This window comes from Zootoca vivipara, chromosome Z2, assembly GCF_965207765.1.
Source record: "Zootoca vivipara chromosome Z2, rZooViv2.hap1.1, whole genome shotgun sequence".
NCBI lineage: Eukaryota > Metazoa > Chordata > Lepidosauria > Squamata > Lacertidae > Zootoca > Zootoca vivipara.
The window spans coordinates 23023632-23044636 of record NC_142585.1 but is presented as its reverse complement, the minus strand read 5'-3'; the positions used below and the strand labels follow the sequence as shown (position 1 = coordinate 23044636).

The following is a 21005-nucleotide window of genomic DNA, read 5'->3' as shown; positions in this document are numbered from 1 at the left end:
AATTATTTGGTTCACTTTTCTCCTGACTGGAATCCACTATTTGTCTACCAGTACACAGACTTACTGGTTGGTGGCAGCAAGGGAAGAATATAGGTGAGGGAGGTAATGGGTCAATAGACCGTTAAACGTCTGGGGGCCCTTTACCGGTGTATCTCGCCACACCGCCTACCTTTCAGCACTCTCCAGCCTTGTCCACCAGCTGTTGTGTTTGTGTGTGTGCTTGTTTTTTAAATTAATACCTGCTGTGAACTGATACCTGCTCTTCAGCGCAGAGATTTTGAGGATGACTTAAAATTTAAAAAAACAAGTGTTTTTCTTAAAATAATAATGATAAATAAACAAATCAATAGCACGTTGAAGCAACATAGCCAACCAAAAACAGGTTTAAGACTACAGATCTAGGAAGGCGTGGGAAAGAGTGTTTTCATTTAAACTTAGGTGTCAGCTGGAAGAAACTGAAGCGGTTGTGTGCCTAGCCAGAGAATGCCTTTGTTGACAGCAATGGGGTTCTGAAGAACCTATTAAGGTACAGGGGGGCACTAATGGAAGTAGTCATTCAGGTACTCAGTGCCATTAAATGATTTTAACAATGCAACCGCATGCATCAGAGTAAAGCCCATTGAGTTCAACGAAGCTTATTCCTTAGTAAGTGTGTTTACAATTTCAGCAATAACAGGTCCCTCTGAAACCATGGGTAGGCAAACTAAGGCCCAGGGGTTGGGTCCGGCCCAATCGCCTTCTAAATCCGGCCCGCAGACCGTCTGGGAATCAGTGTGTTTTTACAGGAGTAGAATGTGTCCTTTTATTTAAAATGTATCTCTGGGTTATTTGTGGGGCCTGCCTGGTGCTTTTACATGAACAGAATTTGTGCTTTTATTTACAATGTATCTCTGGGTTATTTGTGGGGCATAGGAATTCGTTCATTTTTCTTTTCAAAATATAGTCCGGCTCCCCACAAGGTCTGAGGGACAGTGGACCGGACCCCTGCTGAAAAAGTTTGTTGACCCCTGCTGTGCCCAGAAAGACTAGAAGGGTGTAAAACAGCTGCAACATGTTCCATTCACCCACCCTAAGGTAGCAATCTTGCCATTGTATTTTTGAATTGGCTGTAGTTTCTGAACTGCTTTCAAGGCAGTCCCACACTTAAATTACAGTGGTACCTCGGTTCCACAATTGGTTCTGGAAGTCTGTACTTAACCTGAAGCGTACTTAACCTGAAGCGAACTTTCCCATTGAAAGTAATGGAAAGTGGATTAATCCATTCCAGACAGGTCCGCGGAGTACTTACTGGTAAACTGAAAATACTCAAACCGAAGCGTACTTAAACCGAGGTATGACTGTAGAGTAATCCAGCTAGGATGGTTCTGGGGAATAGATAACTGTGGCAAGCCTTTGTCTGTGCAGAATGAGTTGCAGCTAGTGAAAAGGTGCTTTGCATTTAGAGAAGCTACCTAAGCCATCAAAGACAAAGCTGAATCTAACAGTACCCTCCTTGTTCTCCTAGTTGTTGGGGTTTGGGGGGGCTTATTTTTTAGAGGGGGTGCAGGGTTGCACTCCATCTAAACAAGTTGGACTGTCGCCCAGGAATTCATATGGCTGCAGTGCCTGTCGCAGGTGAGAAGCTGAAATAAATCGCCGGAAAATGCTCTGAGTGTGGGGAATCTGGAAGAAATTCCAGAGCACAGCCCAAGAAAGATACATGGCAAAAAGTGTGGAAGCTTGAAATTTCTACTTTTAAAATTGAGGTTTCTATTCCTTATAGGATACAAGTTTTGAAATTTATCCATGTCTTCTTGCTACTTTTTTCCCATTTAAATTATTGGATGCCTGAAGTAGAATTAGGCAGAATTGGGGAGGGCAGTTGCTCAGTGGTAGAGCATATCCCATCTTGCACGCAGAAGGTTCTAACAACTCCCAATAGGGCAGGGAAATAACCTTCTGTCACACCATTGAGGATCCTCATCAATCAATGCGGACAGGTAAAAAGGTAAAGGACCCCCTGGACGGTTAAGTCCAGTCAAAGGTGACTATGGGGTTGCAGTGCTCATCTCGCTTTCAGGCCGAGGGAGCCGGCATTTGTCCACAGACAGCTTTCCGGGTCCTGTGGCCAGCATGACTAAACCACTTCTGGTGCAACGGAACACCATGACGGAAACCAGAGTGCATGGAAACCCCATTTACTTTTCCGCCGTAGCGGTACCTATTTATCATTTTGCACTATCACTGCTAGGTTGGCAGGAGCTGAGGCAAAGCAATGGGAGCTCACCCCATCACGAGGATTTAAACTGCCACCCTTCTGATCGGCAAGTCCAAGAAGCTCCGTGGTTTAGACCACAGCACCACCCACCAATGTGGACAATAGATGGACCATTGGTGTAAGGAAGTTTCTATGTTCGAGAGAGATGTGTTATGCATGTTAAATTTTCTGCATTTTTTTTTCCATTTTAAAAAACATGATACAAAACATCCCTTTGAAATTGTCCATAACATGAAAATAAAGTTAGAACCAAGAATGAGAAAGTCTGGCCAAAGTGTGACTGGACATGGAATTTTACCTGTAGTGGTTAGTGCCTCAACAGTTCTTTTTATATGCCCCTTGATGTCTGTCTCTTGCAACTATATATAAACTTCTTCATGCATCACCATACACTACACATAATAATTCCACAAACGCAATGGGAAAAAATTGTATCTTTATTGGCCATATTAAATATATTATCTATTTGATAGTTACAATTTAGTAATACGATGCCTGGCAGGTTTAACATAAGTATGAAATACAGCAAAAAATAAAATAAAATAAAAATACAAGAGAAAAGGGGATCTAATACATTAATGCCACTAGAGTACATCAGCCTGGAATGTATAGTCGTAAATATAAAATTCTACCATTATGTTCTCCAGTAAATCATCTGGACATATAAACATTTGGTGGCAAATACAAATACAAATTAAACTTTTAACTTTCCAGGAAGTCATAATTTTGGTTAGTATTTATTCAAAAAAACCTAATTTTTTTTTAAAAAAAATTGTATCTGACATACTATTGCCAATTAAATAAGACTCTGTATTCCCTCCCAATAATTTTTGTCAGAGAGTTCAGCAAAAACACCCTTTGGCAACAGAAATCTGCTGACAATCTATTGTTTTATATAAAAAGTGAAGTATGAAAGAAAATCAGGTTGTAAACGTTCCTGTGAACTAAAAGACACTAACATTTGTATAAAACTCTTTCGAACATTGAAGAGAGGCTTCCATTACAATATATGATAAACTTAAAAGTTCTTCTACAAGTAGAACAATACATTCAAACATAGTTTCCAGAATTTTTTTTAAAAATCAAAATAAATAGATCACAAAAAGGAGAGTACATTTTGTTTGAAAAAGATTAATTTCAGATTGCACCATAAATCTACTTTTAAGATAGTTAAGTGATATGATGTGTGTGTGTGTGTGTGTGTGTGTGTGTGTGTGTGTGTGTGTGTTTTCCACCCAAGTGTGAAATGCAAACGCAATGCCACAAATCTTAAGTTACCATTATGAACTAACAGCCAGTTGAGAAACACTTTTATGATGTTCTATTGTCTGAAACAGAGGCATCTCAAGCTAAACTCACTTACACATTACATCCACTGTCCCACGTACAAGTGCAAATGTTTTGATGTTTCATAAAGTATAACTGTTTCTCTTATTAGTTAAACGGAACAAACGTATTAGTTTGAACTTGGATTTATTTGTCCAAAATGAAATAGGTTGATTCCAGCTTTCGAAGGAGCATGAACGTAAAGACAACATTTAATTACTTATACTTCACAGGTACCTGCTGCAGAGGCTTGACAAAGAACAGTCTTATGTAGTGCATGATATTCAGCCCCCTGTCCCCCCCCCAAACAAAACAACAACAACACTATTCCACCCAAAGCCAGACCTGCCACTGAAGATTTCATCACATAACTGAAAAGACTTTGGAACCACAAAAACAATGGAATATGAAACTGCTACCAAGGAGACAGCAATTCCCTTTAAAAAATTTAAAACTTTTTTAAAAGCAAGGTTCATTTTCACATGTGACTTGATCAGTTGGATTACACTGGAGAGAATCCCAACAACTTAAAAAAAAAAAAGTGAAACGAACCGACCACAGTTTGAATCTTTTTTTAAAAAATTTATGTTAAGAATAGTACAAAAAGCATTTGCTCAGTTTGAGCCAAATAGTGGAACATTTATCATAAATGCACTTTTTGTTCTCATTAAAGACAAAAAATTTCTGTGCTTTTCCTCTGAAAAAAACCACACACGCCGCAGTGGTGTTCAATCAGAAGCACAGGGCGTTACTGTTCTCTCAGAGAGTGAACTCTGGTTGGGCCTACAAGTTGCTTACCAACGAGAGAGAAAGCATTTCATTCAGAAATGTTACAGTATAGAAGGGGGAGTATTTTGCCACGTTACATACCAATGAAAATCATTCTGTACATAGGTGAATCTTGGTGCCTTGAGGCGCTTTTGATAATTAAAAAAACCCCTCCTAAGAATGTGGACACCCTTCTATGACCCTTGGCTCTTGAAGTGATAAATCTAACTACTAGAATCCCAAAGATTAAAATGATCAGAAAAATAAAAGTATCACTAAAGTAGAAGTTGCTAAGATTTTGGTTTCATTTCTGTCTACAGTATATATCTGTTGTGGTATGCTCTAGCAATATTCTTTAATACAGTACTGTTCTAAGCCGAACCATCTTTGCTGCTGTATATCTCCCATGTGCAGAGACTTGGGCTGGAGAGGCTGATCTCTCTCCCCCCCCCCCCAAAAAAAACCACACCAATCCCTTCTTGGCTTTGAAGAAAAATCTTACTGTGAGAATTTTCCAGCTCTCTGAGAATCACAAGTGCATGTTAAGGCAGCTTGCTTGCTTTATTTATTTTGCTGTTTTCAACAGCTAACCCTGATGCATAACTATGTGGTAATAGGGATTTTCTTCTGTTCATTTCTTCTTACCCCTCCACCCCTGGGAAGGAAGAGTTTGTGTGGAGGGGGTGGGAAGGTGAGAAGTTCTACCTACCCAGCCTCACTGTTAAAAGTCCAGCAGCAAAAATGGAAACGTGGGTCTTATACAATCATTCCCAGTTAGCATTTTAGTTGGAATTTACATAAATATACCCAAGGCATAAAACTTCTGTATGAAAAATAACAAGCCGAGTAATGAAGTCGATCTGCAAGGTCATTCGCTTACGATCACAAAGTACTGAATGAGAACAGCAAATGAAATGGCAACTATTGCAAAGATGACAAGAAGCAGGAAGGCAAACTGTTCATCGCTGAGCGCCTTCTTGCGTTTCGTGAGGTCGGGGCCGGCATCTGGGTTTGGTGCTGCTGACGCCTGTTTCTGAGATGAGAACACTGTGTTAGGACTATACGGTCCACAGAGTTCCTGGGATCCAGTGCCGTCGTTATACTGGCGTCCAGCACACACCCTGAATCGGTATTCACAGTTAGTCTGAATGTTGGTAACACGGAATGAAGTCTCTGGTCCCTTGTATACCTAAAGGAAGGAACAAATACATACGCATCAAATTTAAAACACATTCAAGTAAGTTCTAAGTGCTACTGAATAGGAACGTATGAGGGCTGTCAAATATAGACTGTCAGATCGCAAGCCCATCTAGGTCAGCAAGGATGGCTGGCAGCTCTCCAGCGTTTCAGACAGTGGTCTCTCTCAGTCCTACCTGGAGGTGCTGGAGATTAACATGGGGCAGAGAAGGTTATAGATCACTTGGCATTTCAGCCTAGAATAGCTGGGTCTGCCTGCTCCAACCTATTGCCTTTTAGATGTTTTGGACTGCAACTCCCATAAAAAATCCATCGGGAAGGCAACTGGTTGGGGCAGGCTGGCCCAGTGCATTTCTCAACTGTACTCATCCACAAAGTACAGCGTTTTGGAGTTTAAAATAATCACAAACCAATTTGTTTGATAGGAACCCTGCTTGGCAGTTTCATTAATTCTGCTACCACAAACAACCACAATAACATTATTTTCTTAATGAGTTGGATTTCCTGCTCAAGCGAATTGAGGGCAGGACCACCATCTTCAGTTCTGGAAAATTCTAATTCTTAAAATGAGACAACAATGACAGCAATATTTTTCAAATGGATGTAAATATAACTAAGGGCACATGCTTCTTCCCTGCTTCAGGTAATACCCTACACAACACCAGTCTTCTGAACACACAGTATTTTGATCTAGCACTTCAAAGAAATACATATAATAAAAGTGACTTTTTGCCACAAGTTAAAAAAATTACCGGTACCTAAGAATCAAGACTTCTCAAACAGAAGAGAGATAACTGAGATTACCTGATCAACTTCCCTCCCACAGGCAAGTTGTAAAATGTAAACAATGGCATCACGTTTCATTGGCTGTAAAGTCTCCCATGTGACCTCACAGGCGTTATCTCCCACTTGTTGCACTTTGGGTGCTGAAAAGAGAAAATTCATAACTCAGATCTTATAAATCCATTTAAAATGTTGTGCATATTCTCAGCTTGCAATGTAAGACAGTATACCTGTGGTCCTTTCCAATTAATTAGAAATTTGGCCCCAGGAGGAGGAGGAGGAGGAGATGAAGAAGAAGAAGAAGAAGAAGAAGAAGAAGAAGAAGAAGAGGAGGAGGAGGAGGAAGAGGAGGAGGAGGAGGAGGAGGAGGAGGAGGAGGAGGAGGAGGAAAGCCCAAGGGTGGCTTCTTGGTACTGAATTTTAAAACCCCTGCAAGGCAGAACAAGTCCTCAACTGGTGGCAAAATGACCTTAATACGGGAGCCAGATAAGCCTTTATGGGGAAATCCCACCACTGGAACACTACAACCAAAAAGGTCGTCTTTAGTAGCCACCTCATTACACCTCATTTAGTGGGTGGGGTGGGGTGGTGGTTTTGTTTTAGTTTCTTGTTTTATATTTCTTGTTTGTGAGCCATGCTGGCAACCCAAACTAGAACAAAACTGGTGTGTGCGTAGAACCTGTCCACATTTCCAAAGTGTAAGCAAAACACAGTAACTACACTACTTTTCTACATGGAGGCTTATTACATTCTGTGCCAGCACTGTGTTACCACTCTTTGAACAGAGGTATTGCCCTGCATTGCCTCTAATATTGGAACCCCCCACTTCCGAGTTTCACTTGCTTAAATAACATATGATAAAATGTCCTCACCTTTGATTTTTTTTTTTAATTTTAAAATAAACTTTATTGAGAATCAAAGTTAAAATACAAACCACACATACTCAAAACTCGCAATCATACCAAAACAAACACCTCACCTTTGAGAGCAGGTGGTGGTGATTTGGTTGTGGTGAACGCGTAAACTTTAGAAAATTCTCCATTACCAGCATCGTTGCATGCTTGGATTCTAAAGTAATATTTAGTGGATTCGTTAAGCCGCTGCACTTTGTATGTGTGACAAGGTCCACTGTAGATAGTAACGAATCTGCAGGGTTGGGGGAAAGATATGTATGTTATAGACTCTGAAGCACAGCTAATCATGCCTGTTTGCTTCTTTTCAAGATGCACATTCTGAAAGTTCGTCTCTTCCGCTCTATATTTCCTTGATTCCTGTAGCTATGTTAATTGCCAGAAGAGGAGAAACACTGTCAAGTGGCAACTACTGAGCAACATTTGAGGGTATTTTTTAATATATTTTTTAAAAAGCTTATCTATATGATCCAAGTGGCATAATGTTTTGAAGAAACTCAAAACAGTGCTCCATCTACCAACAACTACTGGTCCAATGAAATTAAAAGTCAGGAAGGAGGCTTCTTTTTCATCCAGATCAGTTCTCTTTATGTGGTAGATAGTGAGACTATGTCTTCCATCCTCATCCACTCAGTACATATGCTCTTCTGCAGATGCCACTGGATATCTACATGCAACTATAATGATCTATTACTGTTAATTTATATGCCAATATAGGCATTATAGGGGCAGTTTACAAGTCTAAAAAGCAATCTAAAAGCTGTACTGCCCAGCTTGTGAGATGGATTCTTAGGTTCTACCTAGAATAGTGTTGGCATGATGCGAGACCTACACAAATGTTTTTGAATGTTAAGCCTATGCATAACCCCCCAGTGGCAGATGCCATCAAGAGGGGTGGGGAGGTGATCTCTCGTTCTCCACTATGGGTAAGTATGAGAGTGATATGGGTATGTGTATCATCCAATCTGGCATCTTCTGAAACCTTGAAGAGCTCCTGAATATTAAAAACAAAACAAAAACTCACTTGATCATGTGAACCAAGACACAGGCAGCTCTCACCTGCCAGCTTTAACTTCCATCTCGAGGTTGAAATGTGTTGAACTGGTGACTACAGCTCTGCCAGGGCCGTCACCCCATTTTAGCTTAAGGCTCTGGTAACTAAAGACCGCACATTCCATTTGTGGGGGTTGCGGAGGTAAAGGCTTTGTTTTTGCTTTAATGTGGGGGCTGAAGGGACCAGTTCCGAGATTGTTAAAGGCCTGGATTCGGATTCTAAGAGAGAATGAAGGGAAGAAAACTTGTCATTAAGATAAAATTATTGCTTTGTTGTTGTTGTTGTTGTTTGCTTTGTTTTTTACCACAACTCACTGCAGAGGGCTCAGGGTGGGTTTTTAAAAAACATTTTCAAAGCAACAGGACTACAATGATAATCAGAAAACGGTTTCCTGCCAACATCCACTTTGTAATATCCATCTACTAGGGATGCTAGAAAGACAGAAGGACTCATGTCCCTTAAGAACAGAAAAAAGAGAGAAGTTTTAACAGGTACATTGAACTCAATCACAAGTGTGCACTGTGGAATCATCTCCTCTACACATCCCGCTCAGTGATGTGCTTCAGATGTCACATTAAATCATAGATAAAAATAACCGGTTTAATGCATGGGTGGGAAACCTCTACCCTCTGGAGCTAACTAGGCCCACCAGGCCTCCCCATTTGGTTTGGGAGAAGCCAAAGGGGCTAAACCAGGCTCTGCTGCCCTACACTGGAAATCATACACAATGAGGGTAGGTAAAAATCTGGCTCAGCCCTATACAAACTCTGTGCTTGCACAGCACTGTGCAAGACAGTGTTTTGAAAAAGGGCTTCTGAAGACCACTGTGGGCAAAAAGGGTCACTGGATGTCATTGTGACATCAGGTGACTGACCCACCTGTCAAATGCATCCCCATGAGAAGAAGATAATCTGGTTCACCACTCTTCTAGTAGAGTATATTATGCACAGTGTGTAATGTTATGCTTTGCATTTCGATACTTCGTGTTACAAGGGAGGGGGCGCTCAAACATGGAGTTGCCCCTTTCAGCACCTGCCAGTCATCTTGCTTAATTTCTGCCTGAAAGTGAAACTGAGGCAAGCAAAACAGCCACAGGATGCCTCCTGTATTTCAGCCCCTGTAACTGCAACTGATAAATGCATATTAGATTTTCAACATTAAGGGAGCTTGAAACCTACTTTTAAGGAGAAAGGTGAAACAGGACATAGATATCTGGGTATCTGTGAACAATGAAAAACTCGACAGGTAGCTTTCCCCAGCCACAGGAGAGCAAGGAAGTGGACAGAAAAGCAACCAGGAATTCTTATTGGGAAGATGGGCTGTTGAAAAAGTATTAAGCAACCCACAGCCCCTGCGTCATAATGAGGCTGTTTGTGAGCCCCCTGCATCTAATTTAGCTTGACTGTTGCATTAAGTGTGCGCCTGATGAAGCTATGTTAATCTGAAACTGAACTGTCTAATCACCTGTATAAAGTGTCAGGTTGCAGGTTCTCCAGAACATGGCTTGTAACTCTGTTGACAGTTGAGACTTGTCTTTCCCCATACTCTATATTGTAGCCAAGGATCTCTGCCCCATGGCAATTAGGCTCCTCCCACTGAAGAGCAAGGCACTTTGAGAGAGGAAGTTGGGCTTCCACCTGGTCTTCTTCGAGCAAGTGCAATACTGTCACTGCAGCTGGCACAGAAGCCGGGGTTGTGACCATGCTAGTCTCCCCAAACAATCCAGCACCAGCTATATTTGTGGCCTGAAGGAAGAGGAAGGAAAGGTGTTAAAACAAGAGCAATAGCTAATTCAACAATTCTGTAGCTGACACAGAATTCTACTCTAAAGTTGGAAATGCATGCCACTGTTATTATACAAAATAATAATAGGAACTGACCACTTGTGTTGGAGAGAGCTTCCTTATTTTGAAGAACTCTAGATCTTGCAAACAAGGGCTTCGTTAAAAAGGTTGAAGCTTTTTTTTTAGCTTGGGGGGGGGGAAAGGTATGTGTTGGGAACATGGCAGAGATGGGGGGCGGCGGAATTGAATGGTGCAGACAAAGTGGACTATTTTTCTTCCGCTATTACTGGGGCTGCCAACCTTTCTGGACCAGATGGCACTTTTCGAATTTTGAGAGTGTGCTCTGGGTGCCAATCATGAAATAGCTGCTAGGGGAGGAGGAGGGGCATAAGAAAAATGGCAGCCATTGGGAGCATGGCCTAACACAACATTAGAGAGGCAGTTGCTTCTGAAAACCTCATGCTTTATTGAAAGTTCAAAAAGTACATAACTATATGTGCACGACATGAGAGAGAAAGAAAAAGAGAAACAGCACCCGCGTAGAAGGGAAAATAAAGGGGAGGGGGGGGGAACTCAAAACCGTATACTTTACTAAGTTGTTATTGTACTTCACCAGATCTTAACCTATTACTACTGTGAGAATGGATTCCAAATATAATTGAATTTGTCCATGGCAAGTCTATGTTTATATGCAAGTTGTTCATATGTTGCGTGTTGGATTGAACTCACAGTTTATTTGTAAGTTTGATTTATACATCCTCTCATTCTGTAATTTTAGCTCTCTTTTTTTGTAAATATTCTCAACCATTTTTACCTGACCTTTATATTGTTTCTAATTTTCCAAAGATGCAACAGGCAGCTTGTTTTCACGATGAGCAGTTGCATTTTTGCTGCATTTTTTTGCATCCAGACTAGTAGAAGAATCGAATTGTGCCTCATGATGCAATACGACAGAATCACCTACTTCTAAGCAGAGAGGGGTGGATAAAGTCAGAGCCTTGGGCCATTGAGGATGCTCTGGGGTCAGAAGAGTCTTGAATAGTTTATTATTATTATTATCTTTCACGTAACACAGCTCTGGAATTACTGAGCTAACTTCCTGTTTAAGATCTCATTAGAACAAATAGCTTTTGAGCAAAAAAGGTGGATGCATCCAGACTTACTTACCTGAACTCTGCAATAATATGTAGTTGCAGGTGTAAGCCCTCTCACTTCATAGGTCAGAAGAGGGCCACTGTATATTATGTGCATAAATCCTTCTACTTGGCCCCATTCTAATTTGTATTCAGTAACATCTGCACCATTGCATGCTGGAATCTGGAAGAAATAAAAGCAAAAAGTGAAAATTCAACATTTTTCATTGTTCGCAAACATATTCCATATCGGCCTGATGACTGGACTCCACAGCGGCTGACGATAGGGAAGGAGCATTAAGACACAACACTGTTTTTTTGTAAAGGCACCAGCTGATGAACACATTGACTACATAATGATGGCTTCCATCCAGTTCTTGGTGCAGCTCTTAATCTCTGCCTTTTAATCAAAATCATGGCCCACATGCAGTTGCATGGAGCCTCCCCTCAGCTTTTAGGGCTGCAATCAAAGGCAAGAGAATCCCCAGGGTTCTCTGTGCTCTGCTACAACAGTAGGAAGCCAAAGCTGACTGAGTTAGTTCAATCAACCAAGGTGGGAATGCAATTCTGCAAAGTCCCTTTGAAGGTGGTTACACCTGTTTTTCTCTAGACTAGGGTTCATGGACTGCTACAAATAAAATCACTCACAAGCAACAAAGTGCATCAGACAGTCCAGATACGATACAGGAATGGGTTTGGCTAATGCCAATTTAAAAAAAATAAAAATCAGTCATAGTGCTCTATGGAGCACACCTGCTGAAATTACTGGAACTAACTTAGTTTACAAATCTAATTGGTTTACAAAAATAGCAAAGCAATATATAGTTGAACGCCAACTATATCAAGAATTTAATAATAATAAAAAATTCCTACACATTCCTTCTCTCTGCCATCTTTTGCTTTCTGGGATGAACATGCAAGCATGTAAACAAGTAAGAGCTGCTTTAGTTAGTAAAAGAGAGTTGGCTACCAAACAGAATTATTCACAATATCCTGCATTTATGTGAAATGTGCAAGAATCTGAAGTGCCATACTGAAACAGTTAGTGTGCCCTATTGGATTCATTGATTATGCACACAAAGGCTTTTTTATTATTAACAATTGTAAATTGAGAGTTTTGCTCTAAACCTTCTCCCTTGCAATTCACATTTATTTCAATGGGGCTTGAATAACAGCCACGGAGTTGATGAATTATATGTAAATAAACAACATACCTCCCATGTGACTACTACACAAGTAGCTGTCTTACAAGTTAGCACGGGGGCGCGACATGGTTCTGGGGGCCCTGGAGCTGTAGAAATCTCTGCCTTTTCTGAGGAAGGACCAAGCTGTAGGGAAAGAGGACCCCAAGATTAGAAAAGAGCAAAGAGATAGACCAATTCAGAATTCCTACAGACTGCCAATGGTGTACAACTGTCAAACTGGGAATGTTCTTTCTCTGGCTACTGAACTGTTGAGTCTATTTCAGTGGCATCCCTTAAAAAACTGGTCTTCTGACTATTAGCCCTCCAAACTTTGGATCTGAAGCAGAGCCCTTAGTAGTTTACTTTTGACATGCTGGCTTTTATGTGATTTTATTTATTCTAATTTAAGACATTTCTAGACCACTTAATTGTAGAGTTGGAATTGGAATGGACCCTGAGAAGTTAAACTTCCTGCAAAGCAGGAATATACGGCTATCCCACACAGGGATCGAACCTGCAACCTTAAGCATTATTAGCACCACAGTCTAACCAACTGAGCTATCCTGTTCTATATACTGATGCACTAAGCTTGCATGAAGGGACACATACATCTTCTAGTGTGATTCCATTAGGCATATAATCTGAATACAGTCGTACCTTGCTTGTCGAACGCCTTGGTACTCATCTGGTACTCCAGAACGTCACAAACCCGGAAGTGAGTGTTCTGGTTTGCGAACGTTCTTTGGAACCTGAACATCCAACGCGACTTCTGACTGGCTACAGGAGCTTCCAATCAGAAGCCGCACTTTGGTTTCTGAACGTTTTGGAAGTCAAACAGACTTCTGGAATGGATTCTGTTCAATTTCTGAGGTACCACTGTACATGGGAAGAGGCAGCCATTATAGATCAGCAACACCTGAAAGCCTACTGGTTTCTTTATGTCCTGCCGTTCAGGTTTACTCAATTAAAGGGATCCAGGATTCTTGCAGTAGTTAATGCCTGAGAGACTATAACTCCCCTTAGGCCAATTTGGCTCTTGGGAACCTCCAATCTGCTGGGGAGGGGGGGGGGGGGAGCCTGCAAGTGATCAATTGGAAAGGCTGAGTGAAAGCCTGGAGAGGCAAGCCTCTAGAATCTTCCCTTCTCACAGGCTACTTTCCATCTAGTTCTCCATTTCTTTCTCCTTCACTTTAAAAGGGAAAACCAAGAAAGTTTTCAGGCACATTCAAGAATGGGAAAAGAGGCTTTAATATATTCAGGCCCAAATTATTTTAAAATCAGATAATATATAAAAGTTTAGTAACTGACACAGACTGTCCTTCTAGATTGAACTAATTCTCTGCAGAAAACAAACAAACAAACAAACAAACAAACTGAAAAGGGCATCAATCCTTCAACTAGTGGCAATTGTTTCTGCTTTGAGATCAGAATGGTTTATAGTCATTTGCCTGGATTAAAAATCACCTCCAGAAGACCAGGCAGGTAAGAACATTTACAAACTCCATTCCCCAGGCATATTTTTAGGCAGATGCAGATGTGTGGGGGCAACAAGACAAGCAACGTTTGCCAAGGCTGTTTGGGATCTCTCAGATTCCATTTGAAATTCAAAATGACCCAACTAGTGGCGGCAGCTGAAGTAAGTTGGAAATGGAGGTCAGAACAAATAGAGGCATTGCCAGGGTGCACCAGATAAAAGGGCAAGCTAAGCTCTTTATTAAGCCTGAAATATGGTGTGGGAGGATGACAGTAACATGTGCTGCCTAAATAGTTGTGGCCAGGTCATCATGCTTGCATGGGGAAAATATTTAAATACTGGCCAAAATTCAACCTTTCCAGACAAGTTTTCAAAACTATATGAAGTTCAGATTTAAAGGCATGTAAAAATGATAACAATGCATACCCTGATCCGGATTTCCTGCTTCTACAACCAGCCCACCCACAGCTAAATTCTATAAGCAATTTTGTTGTTATGAAAAAAGAATTTGATGAGATACCCCAGCTCTGTTGGCTGCTTGTGTCCAGAAACAGTATGTCCTCCCAGGAATGAGACCATTCACTGTGCATTCTGGCGCCTCGCCCCGGTATATTTGCCTCCGTTCATCTCTGTCTCCGTCTGCTATTTCCATAATGTACTCTGTTATCTCTGAACCCCCATCCATGGCAGGGGGATCTGTAAAATAGGAATACAAGTCACGTTTTTGGAGAAAATGTAACCTCAACTATGAGTGGTTGTTAGTTACTTTTATTGCCTTATGATTGCTGCTGCCATCACCTTTAACAATGCCTGCCAGGGAACGTTGGTGAGGCTGCTGGAAAGAAGTATTTTCCTAGGGCAAAGGTCCAGAGACCCCAGCACCACCCAGGCTGAGCTTAGTGCAGCCCACTTGGTATGGTTTTGTGCACAAGTTATTTATGGTGTGATACTGATTTTTTTAAAAATAAAAAAATATATTTAATGTTTAGAATGGAATTCTAATTTTATTGGCTCCTTTCAGCCTTGTGTGCCCCTTGGGCAGGGCCGGTGCCAACTTCAGGGGGCACTTGGCATGGTGCTGTTAACCCCTCCCAATCCAAACCATGACTGTAAAATATACTTTCCCTCTGTTATGGCTGTGACAGCAACACTACTCACTGCCCTCTCCGCAGGACCCCGAGGCAGCATTTTAGTGATGAGCAGGCAATGGCAGTGCCACTTTTAAATGGGAGCCAAACTATCTGCAGAAGCTGTTCACCATCTTCATCTACCCAAAGTACAATGCCTTGACCCACAAAATTTTAAATCTATTGAGTTTGTAGAGCTATAGGCTGGGTTATTGGATTTGGGGGAAGTTAAGATGCTGGGCAACCACTGTGGATGGGAAGAGAGCTTCATTTCTGTTGAAAAGTGGCCTGCCCACCACTAACATGTCTGTCAAGGGATCCTGCAGAGAGCACAATGCAAGCAAAATCAGGCTGGTGATGGGCTTCTGGCCATGTTTGAGCTGGTTGTCCTCTGGCTGTGCATTTGGGGACAGAACAATTAATATATATAAAAACTGGTATAAGTCTCACTGAGCCCCTGGGGTAGAGGAAGGTATCAAATGATGATGATGATAATAATAATAATAATAATAATAATAATAATAATAATAATATCATCTACACATTTTTTTTGCTCATCCAACTTGCAAGTGAATGCAAAAAGCATGAAATTTCAGTTTCCTGTGCCCCTCCATTTCCTCAAGATGCCAGATCTTACCCCAAATAAGACTGAGTTCCTTGGTCTTGGGTCTTCCAGCCAGATATGGAGAATTACATGGCCCAGGAGGAACAGCTGGTGTCTGAACAATGAGTATATCGGAGGCCTAGAAATGAAGACACATATTGGCTTACAGTTGTCGAAATACAAAACATCTGTTTCATATGCACTTCCAACATGTTCTTTCAAGTAGTGCTCCCTGTGTGTGTTAACTCTGCCTTCAGAACACGACAAGTCTGCGCCAAGCTAAACCCAAGTTCTGCTCCTTCACTAAACCTCCATTTTTGTTTTTGTTATTGTGATGTATTCTGCATGTGGAAGGACAGTGAAATAGGGGGGGGGGTCCCTATACTCCAGTAGGTAGCAATTCTTCTTAACTGTGAAGATTTCAACCATGGACCCAGGGGCACAGTCTTGGAAGGCAGATGATGCAACAAAGCTGACACCCAGCAGGCCTGACCCACGTGAATGTCACCTTGAATTCCTTTGTGTGCAATAATTAAGACAAGACACTGCTCATCTACTTTTAAAGCCCATATTTTGCAGCCATGTGATCCCATAAACCTGCCTTTTTATATTTAATTAAAATAAATAGATAAAAATGGATATTCTAAGGATATTGAATTCTGTGGAGAATAACAAATTTTGCCGCTTTCAGTGTACTTGCCATGTATGGTGAAATACACACATCCCCCTTCCCCATGTTTTTTTTTAGGGACTTCCTTGCTCACCTGGCTTTGGCCACCTCTACCAATGCAGAAGACCCTTAGTCTGTATGATGTACCAGGGTTGAGCTGATTGCATACATGTTCTCTCATGGAACCACTACAGGCTACTTCCCATTTACTCCCTAAGAGAAAAATGAAATATCAATCAACAGTCAGAGGGTGGTGAGAAAGAAGGAAATGGACTTTCGCAACATTAGAAAGAGCAGTGTGGTAACTGGAACACCAAGAGGACCAAGGAGAGGACATGGATAGGGCTGCCCCTCAGTGACCCCCTGGGAGCGGATTCTCATTCCAGGCAAAGGAAAGTCCTTCCATAGAGGACAAATATTTGCTGCTTCCAGGCCTGTGCTTGGCAGCACACGGTGGTTATAAATGGTTAAGAAGTCACTCGAGGATCCAATCTTGGCTGAAAAGTGAGTGCAAACATATCAAAACAAAATTACTATCTCGTAAGTTTTAAGTTAGACAAATCCAGGAGTGATCCCCTGCCACGTACAGAAGGGAAACACAAGACATGATCAGAACTAAGCAAACCATTTAACATGTTCAGTCACTTACCAGCTGATGCTTCTGAAATTTCTAGAACATACACAGAGATGTCTGACCCTCCATTATCCTTTGGTGGATCTACAGAAAAGGCAGAATTTAGAAATGAAAAGAAACTCATGGTTTAAAATCAACACAACTAGTTCCATCACAAGTTATAACAGGTGTTGTACTGCTTGGTCCAAAATGGAATTTTGGTCAAAAAAAAAAGACCTGTGCTCAGAAAAAGGAGTCAGAGCTGAAAAATGACACACTATTTGTTTGATCCCAAGCCCTCCACCAGGTAAGTATAGAGCCTTTCCAAGTTAAAATATCTGTACTGTTCGGCATTGACTGACAAATTCGGCATTGACTGACAAATGGCCATGCACCAGATGAGCTGCAGTTTATGCAGGACCTAGGTCCCCCCCCCTTTCTTTCAATGTGGGAAGCAAAGAAAAAAGGAATTATGAGCATTACTGCACATCTATACATGCATGCTAAACAGGCAGCGATCCAGGCAATCACAAAATGCATCAGCCCAGACTAATGAGCCTCTTGCTCATTATTTCTGTGCAGTTAATTACATGCTCATACAGAATCAGCAAAAGCAGAGAGTTGAAGTGTAGCCAGCGTTTTTTCTTTTTATGCAACGGTACAGATGGAGTGGGTGGTAGGGGAAGAGAGAGACCCGACTGCATCAAGTTCAAGTTCACTTACCCCAGGTAACTTTCACATTATGTGAATGGATCCTTCCCTTTACAGCTGGTTTACTTGGAGGTCCAGGTTTGTCAGGGATTGTGCTGAATTCTACTACCTCACTGGGGCCACTTTTACCTTCAGTGTTGTGAGCAAACACCTGTCACATCACAAACAGAACAAGCATCAGCTTAAAAACAAACAAGCTTGCATTCAAATGCCTCTATAAAAAGATCAGCAAGAGAGCCCTGTTGGAGCAGAGCAGATGATCCATCTTGTCTAGCATCCTGCTTCTCAGAATGGGCTGCCACTTGCCTCTGGGAAGCCTGCAAGCAGAAAATTATGGCAACGGCTGCTGCTCCCCAGCACTCTTTTAAAAAGGAAGACAACAACATTACCATTTCTTTAAGCCAATTTCTCAGATGTGGTGACCCTGACCCTATTTGAGGAAAGGGATTTGTGAATGGTCCTGATAGTTACGTGGGTTGGGCAGAAGGATGGGACACGAAGGATGACTTGGTAGGAAACTGAAGTGTTCAAAGGGAAGCTTGGCAAACAGGTCTGGGGGTTCTCAGCATTTTCTGCTCCCACCCTCCCAAAAAAGCCAGGGGGTGTTTCCAGTGTAGCGCTGGGTTAAAATTACTTAGTGATATGCTTGTTGGGCTGTTGTTGCACAAGGGAAAACACTAATACAGCACCAAATAATGTTGCACAACAAGTTTCTGCTGGCACTATGCTGTGTTGGGATTCCTTTGCTGCGCAACCTTTAAACTCTGCCATCTGCTAGTGCTCTTGTGGGGCTCTTGAGCTAGCAAACAGAAAACATTAGATAGGCTGTTGGATCTCCTACGAAGTGAAGAATCTGCCAGCACAGAGGAAGGTATTTCAAGGTTTTAAGAGCATTTGCATTTCAAGTTATCTTGGTATTTTTTCTTATAACTAAATGAAGTCAGTTAACTAAACTGAAGGGTTCCTCCCCCCCACCCCCACCCACCCCTGCAAAAAAAAACCCCAGGAGATGCTGCATTTTCTCATAGCGGGTGTTTGGCTTTCCTGGTATCTGCATATAAATAAATACCACTAACAAATATGGTAAGTACTACTTAATAATGATTGAATTTGGTACATACTCTGAATTTATAAGAAGTGCTCCTTGTAAGGTCTTCTAAAGTGCAAGAAAGTTCATCTCCATTGTACCCTGCTTGGAAACCATAATTCTGGGGTGGGGAGAAGATGAAGAAAGGGGACATTTTTATGTGCGCATGCAGTAACCACATTTTTCTTACATTGAGGAAGAGAATGTTAAACATTCCTTAAGGCAATAAAACTGTAAACAGAGAATATCCAGTGAATGAATTATATATGCATAAAGCCAACTATGACAATTGTGGTTTTTAATGTCGGCAGGTCCAATCCTTGTACCCAGGGTATATAGATGCATTAGCCCCACAGATAGAGTTATATGCTATCATAACAGAACCAAGGTAAGTGATATCTAAGGAATCATCTCAAATAAAGAAGCAGATCAGGTTAGCCCCAGCTCATGTCATTCTATGTCCCACTCTGAGCCATTGGCTATGCTTGCTGGCACCGATAGTTGTTGTAGCTCAGCAACTACAACCCACAAAGGCTGCACAAGATCACAGCGACTACAAAGTCTATGACAGCCTTTAGGTGTGCTTCAGTATTAGATGTTTACCTACTCATTGGACTTTGCCCCTACCTTCTATAGGTTGGACCCCTGGGCAACAACAACTCAGCATTAAATTAGCCCTGGAAGATTCAGGGATAGTCTACTACTACCAACTCCACTGGGATGTCTGAATGAGTGAGCATGTAATTATTTGCTAGGCAACATTCTAATCTGTCCAAGAGGGAAGCTGCTCCTTTCTATTCTCCCCACTTCCAAGGTTTCCTGACTCACAAGCACCAGAAGCTTACCGAACCATCTTCTTCCATTTCTAAAACGTAGGTCAGAGAGTCATCTGTGGATACTCCAGCCGGAGGACTCCATTCAAGTGATAACCAAGTTACCCCTGCTTCTTTTAGCTGAGGAGGCAGAGGTGGTGGTGGGACAATTCCAAGTGTGTAACATACCAATGTTTCGCTGAACTCACTGTGGGGAGGAGTCAAAAGATTAGCAAGAACTTACATTGTTAAGAACGGAATGGAAACTCTGCAAAAAATTGCACAATCCATTATTACCTTATCCCAATGTCATTTCTGGCTGCCAACCTGAATCTAAATTTTGTGGAGGGGGTCAGCTTGGTAACTTTGTGCTGCTTCAGGTGACCATAGTAGCATTCCTTGAACGCATTGTTCTTCCCCTTTTCAAAGAAACAAAAATGAAGTCATATAGTCCATTAAGGCAAGGGCTAACTAGCTGTGAGAAGTCTTGGCGATACATGACCCCAAAAAATTCTTCATTTACAAAACAAAATCCTTTAACATAGAAAAGATGCATCAAGGGAACAGATTGGCTAAAACTGCCCCAAGGGAATGGTTTGGAGCAAATGTGTTGTTGTTGTTTTGTACAGGAACATTCCATCATGTTACATGAGTGCGTAAAAACTGCTAATGGTCGAGCGAATAAACAGTCCACCTGGTCCATTCTCCTGTTTCCCACAATAACTAGCCCAATGATTATAGGAAGCAAAGAAAGAAAGAAAGAAAGAAAGAAAGAAAGAAAGAAAGAAAGAAAGAAAGAAAGAAAGGGCAGGGTATGGAGGCAATGGTTGGAATGGCTGCCTGTGACATACTGAAATTAATCCAATGATTCAGAAGGATTTGAATGATCTTTTTAAACCTGTTGCTATTATAGTGTTCTATACCGATATGGTTTCAAATAATACAAGCCACTGTGGGAAGATACTGTGTTTAGAACAGCAGCTATTGCAGATAGCTTTTTGTTTGCTGTTGTTTATCTGTGAGTAGTGTGCAGTGGCATGGCTGATGCCTACAAACCAAAATTGTGAAAATTGTTTAAACACTTCATTCAGCTCTTTGCTCTTGGCCTCTGGGAAGAAAAATATCGAGATTCCTGACTAAAGGAACCAAAGTTCTATGATCCTATAACAACTGCTAATGTTTATAATTTTGCTTTGTAGGCATACTTGAATTCTGATTCTAATTTTCAGGGTTGTTTTTTTTGTTGTGAAATTCAGAAAACCTGTTGCCTGGGCCACATTCACATGCACTTCAAAATATCATGGGATTTAATTCCCTGGGGCAGTAACCATATGACAACAGGTAAATCCTAGAACTGCATGAGTAGGGATCAAATAAATCTTTTCTATCTGACTAGGATGCCTGCTAGCCTTTGCCAGATTTCTGCAGGTTTACAATGATTCTGAAGTGCTTGGTTATTCTATTAATTCTTTACGTGCCACTTTCTAAGGCACCAGGGGCAACATGATCC

At 41.4% G+C, this 21005-nt stretch overlaps 1 protein-coding gene across 3 annotated transcripts in view; it reads right to left on the bottom strand.

The window, feature by feature from the left end:
* Positions 1 to 2676: 2676 nt before the first annotated feature.
* Positions 2677 to 21005, bottom strand: part of FNDC3A (fibronectin type III domain containing 3A) — a 57699-nt gene continuing 39370 nt past the window's right edge. For all 3 annotated transcript variants that reach the window (XM_035102058.3, XM_035102060.3, XM_035102059.3), the window contains exons 13-27: positions 19793 to 19914; positions 19529 to 19703; positions 18718 to 18804; positions 17609 to 17747; positions 16922 to 16990; positions 16367 to 16485; positions 15636 to 15741; positions 14392 to 14567; positions 12428 to 12541; positions 11248 to 11397; positions 9761 to 10041; positions 8302 to 8514; positions 7311 to 7477; positions 6353 to 6474; positions 2677 to 5540 (exon numbers count right to left, since the gene is read on the bottom strand). In XM_035102058.3, the coding sequence (XP_034957949.1) occupies positions 5220 to 5540; positions 6353 to 6474; positions 7311 to 7477; positions 8302 to 8514; positions 9761 to 10041; positions 11248 to 11397; positions 12428 to 12541; positions 14392 to 14567; positions 15636 to 15741; positions 16367 to 16485; positions 16922 to 16990; positions 17609 to 17747; positions 18718 to 18804; positions 19529 to 19703; positions 19793 to 19914 (2361 nt within the window). In that variant the 3' untranslated portion in view covers positions 2677 to 5219. The remainder of the gene's footprint in view (positions 5541 to 6352; positions 6475 to 7310; positions 7478 to 8301; positions 8515 to 9760; positions 10042 to 11247; positions 11398 to 12427; positions 12542 to 14391; positions 14568 to 15635; positions 15742 to 16366; positions 16486 to 16921; positions 16991 to 17608; positions 17748 to 18717; positions 18805 to 19528; positions 19704 to 19792; positions 19915 to 21005) is intronic.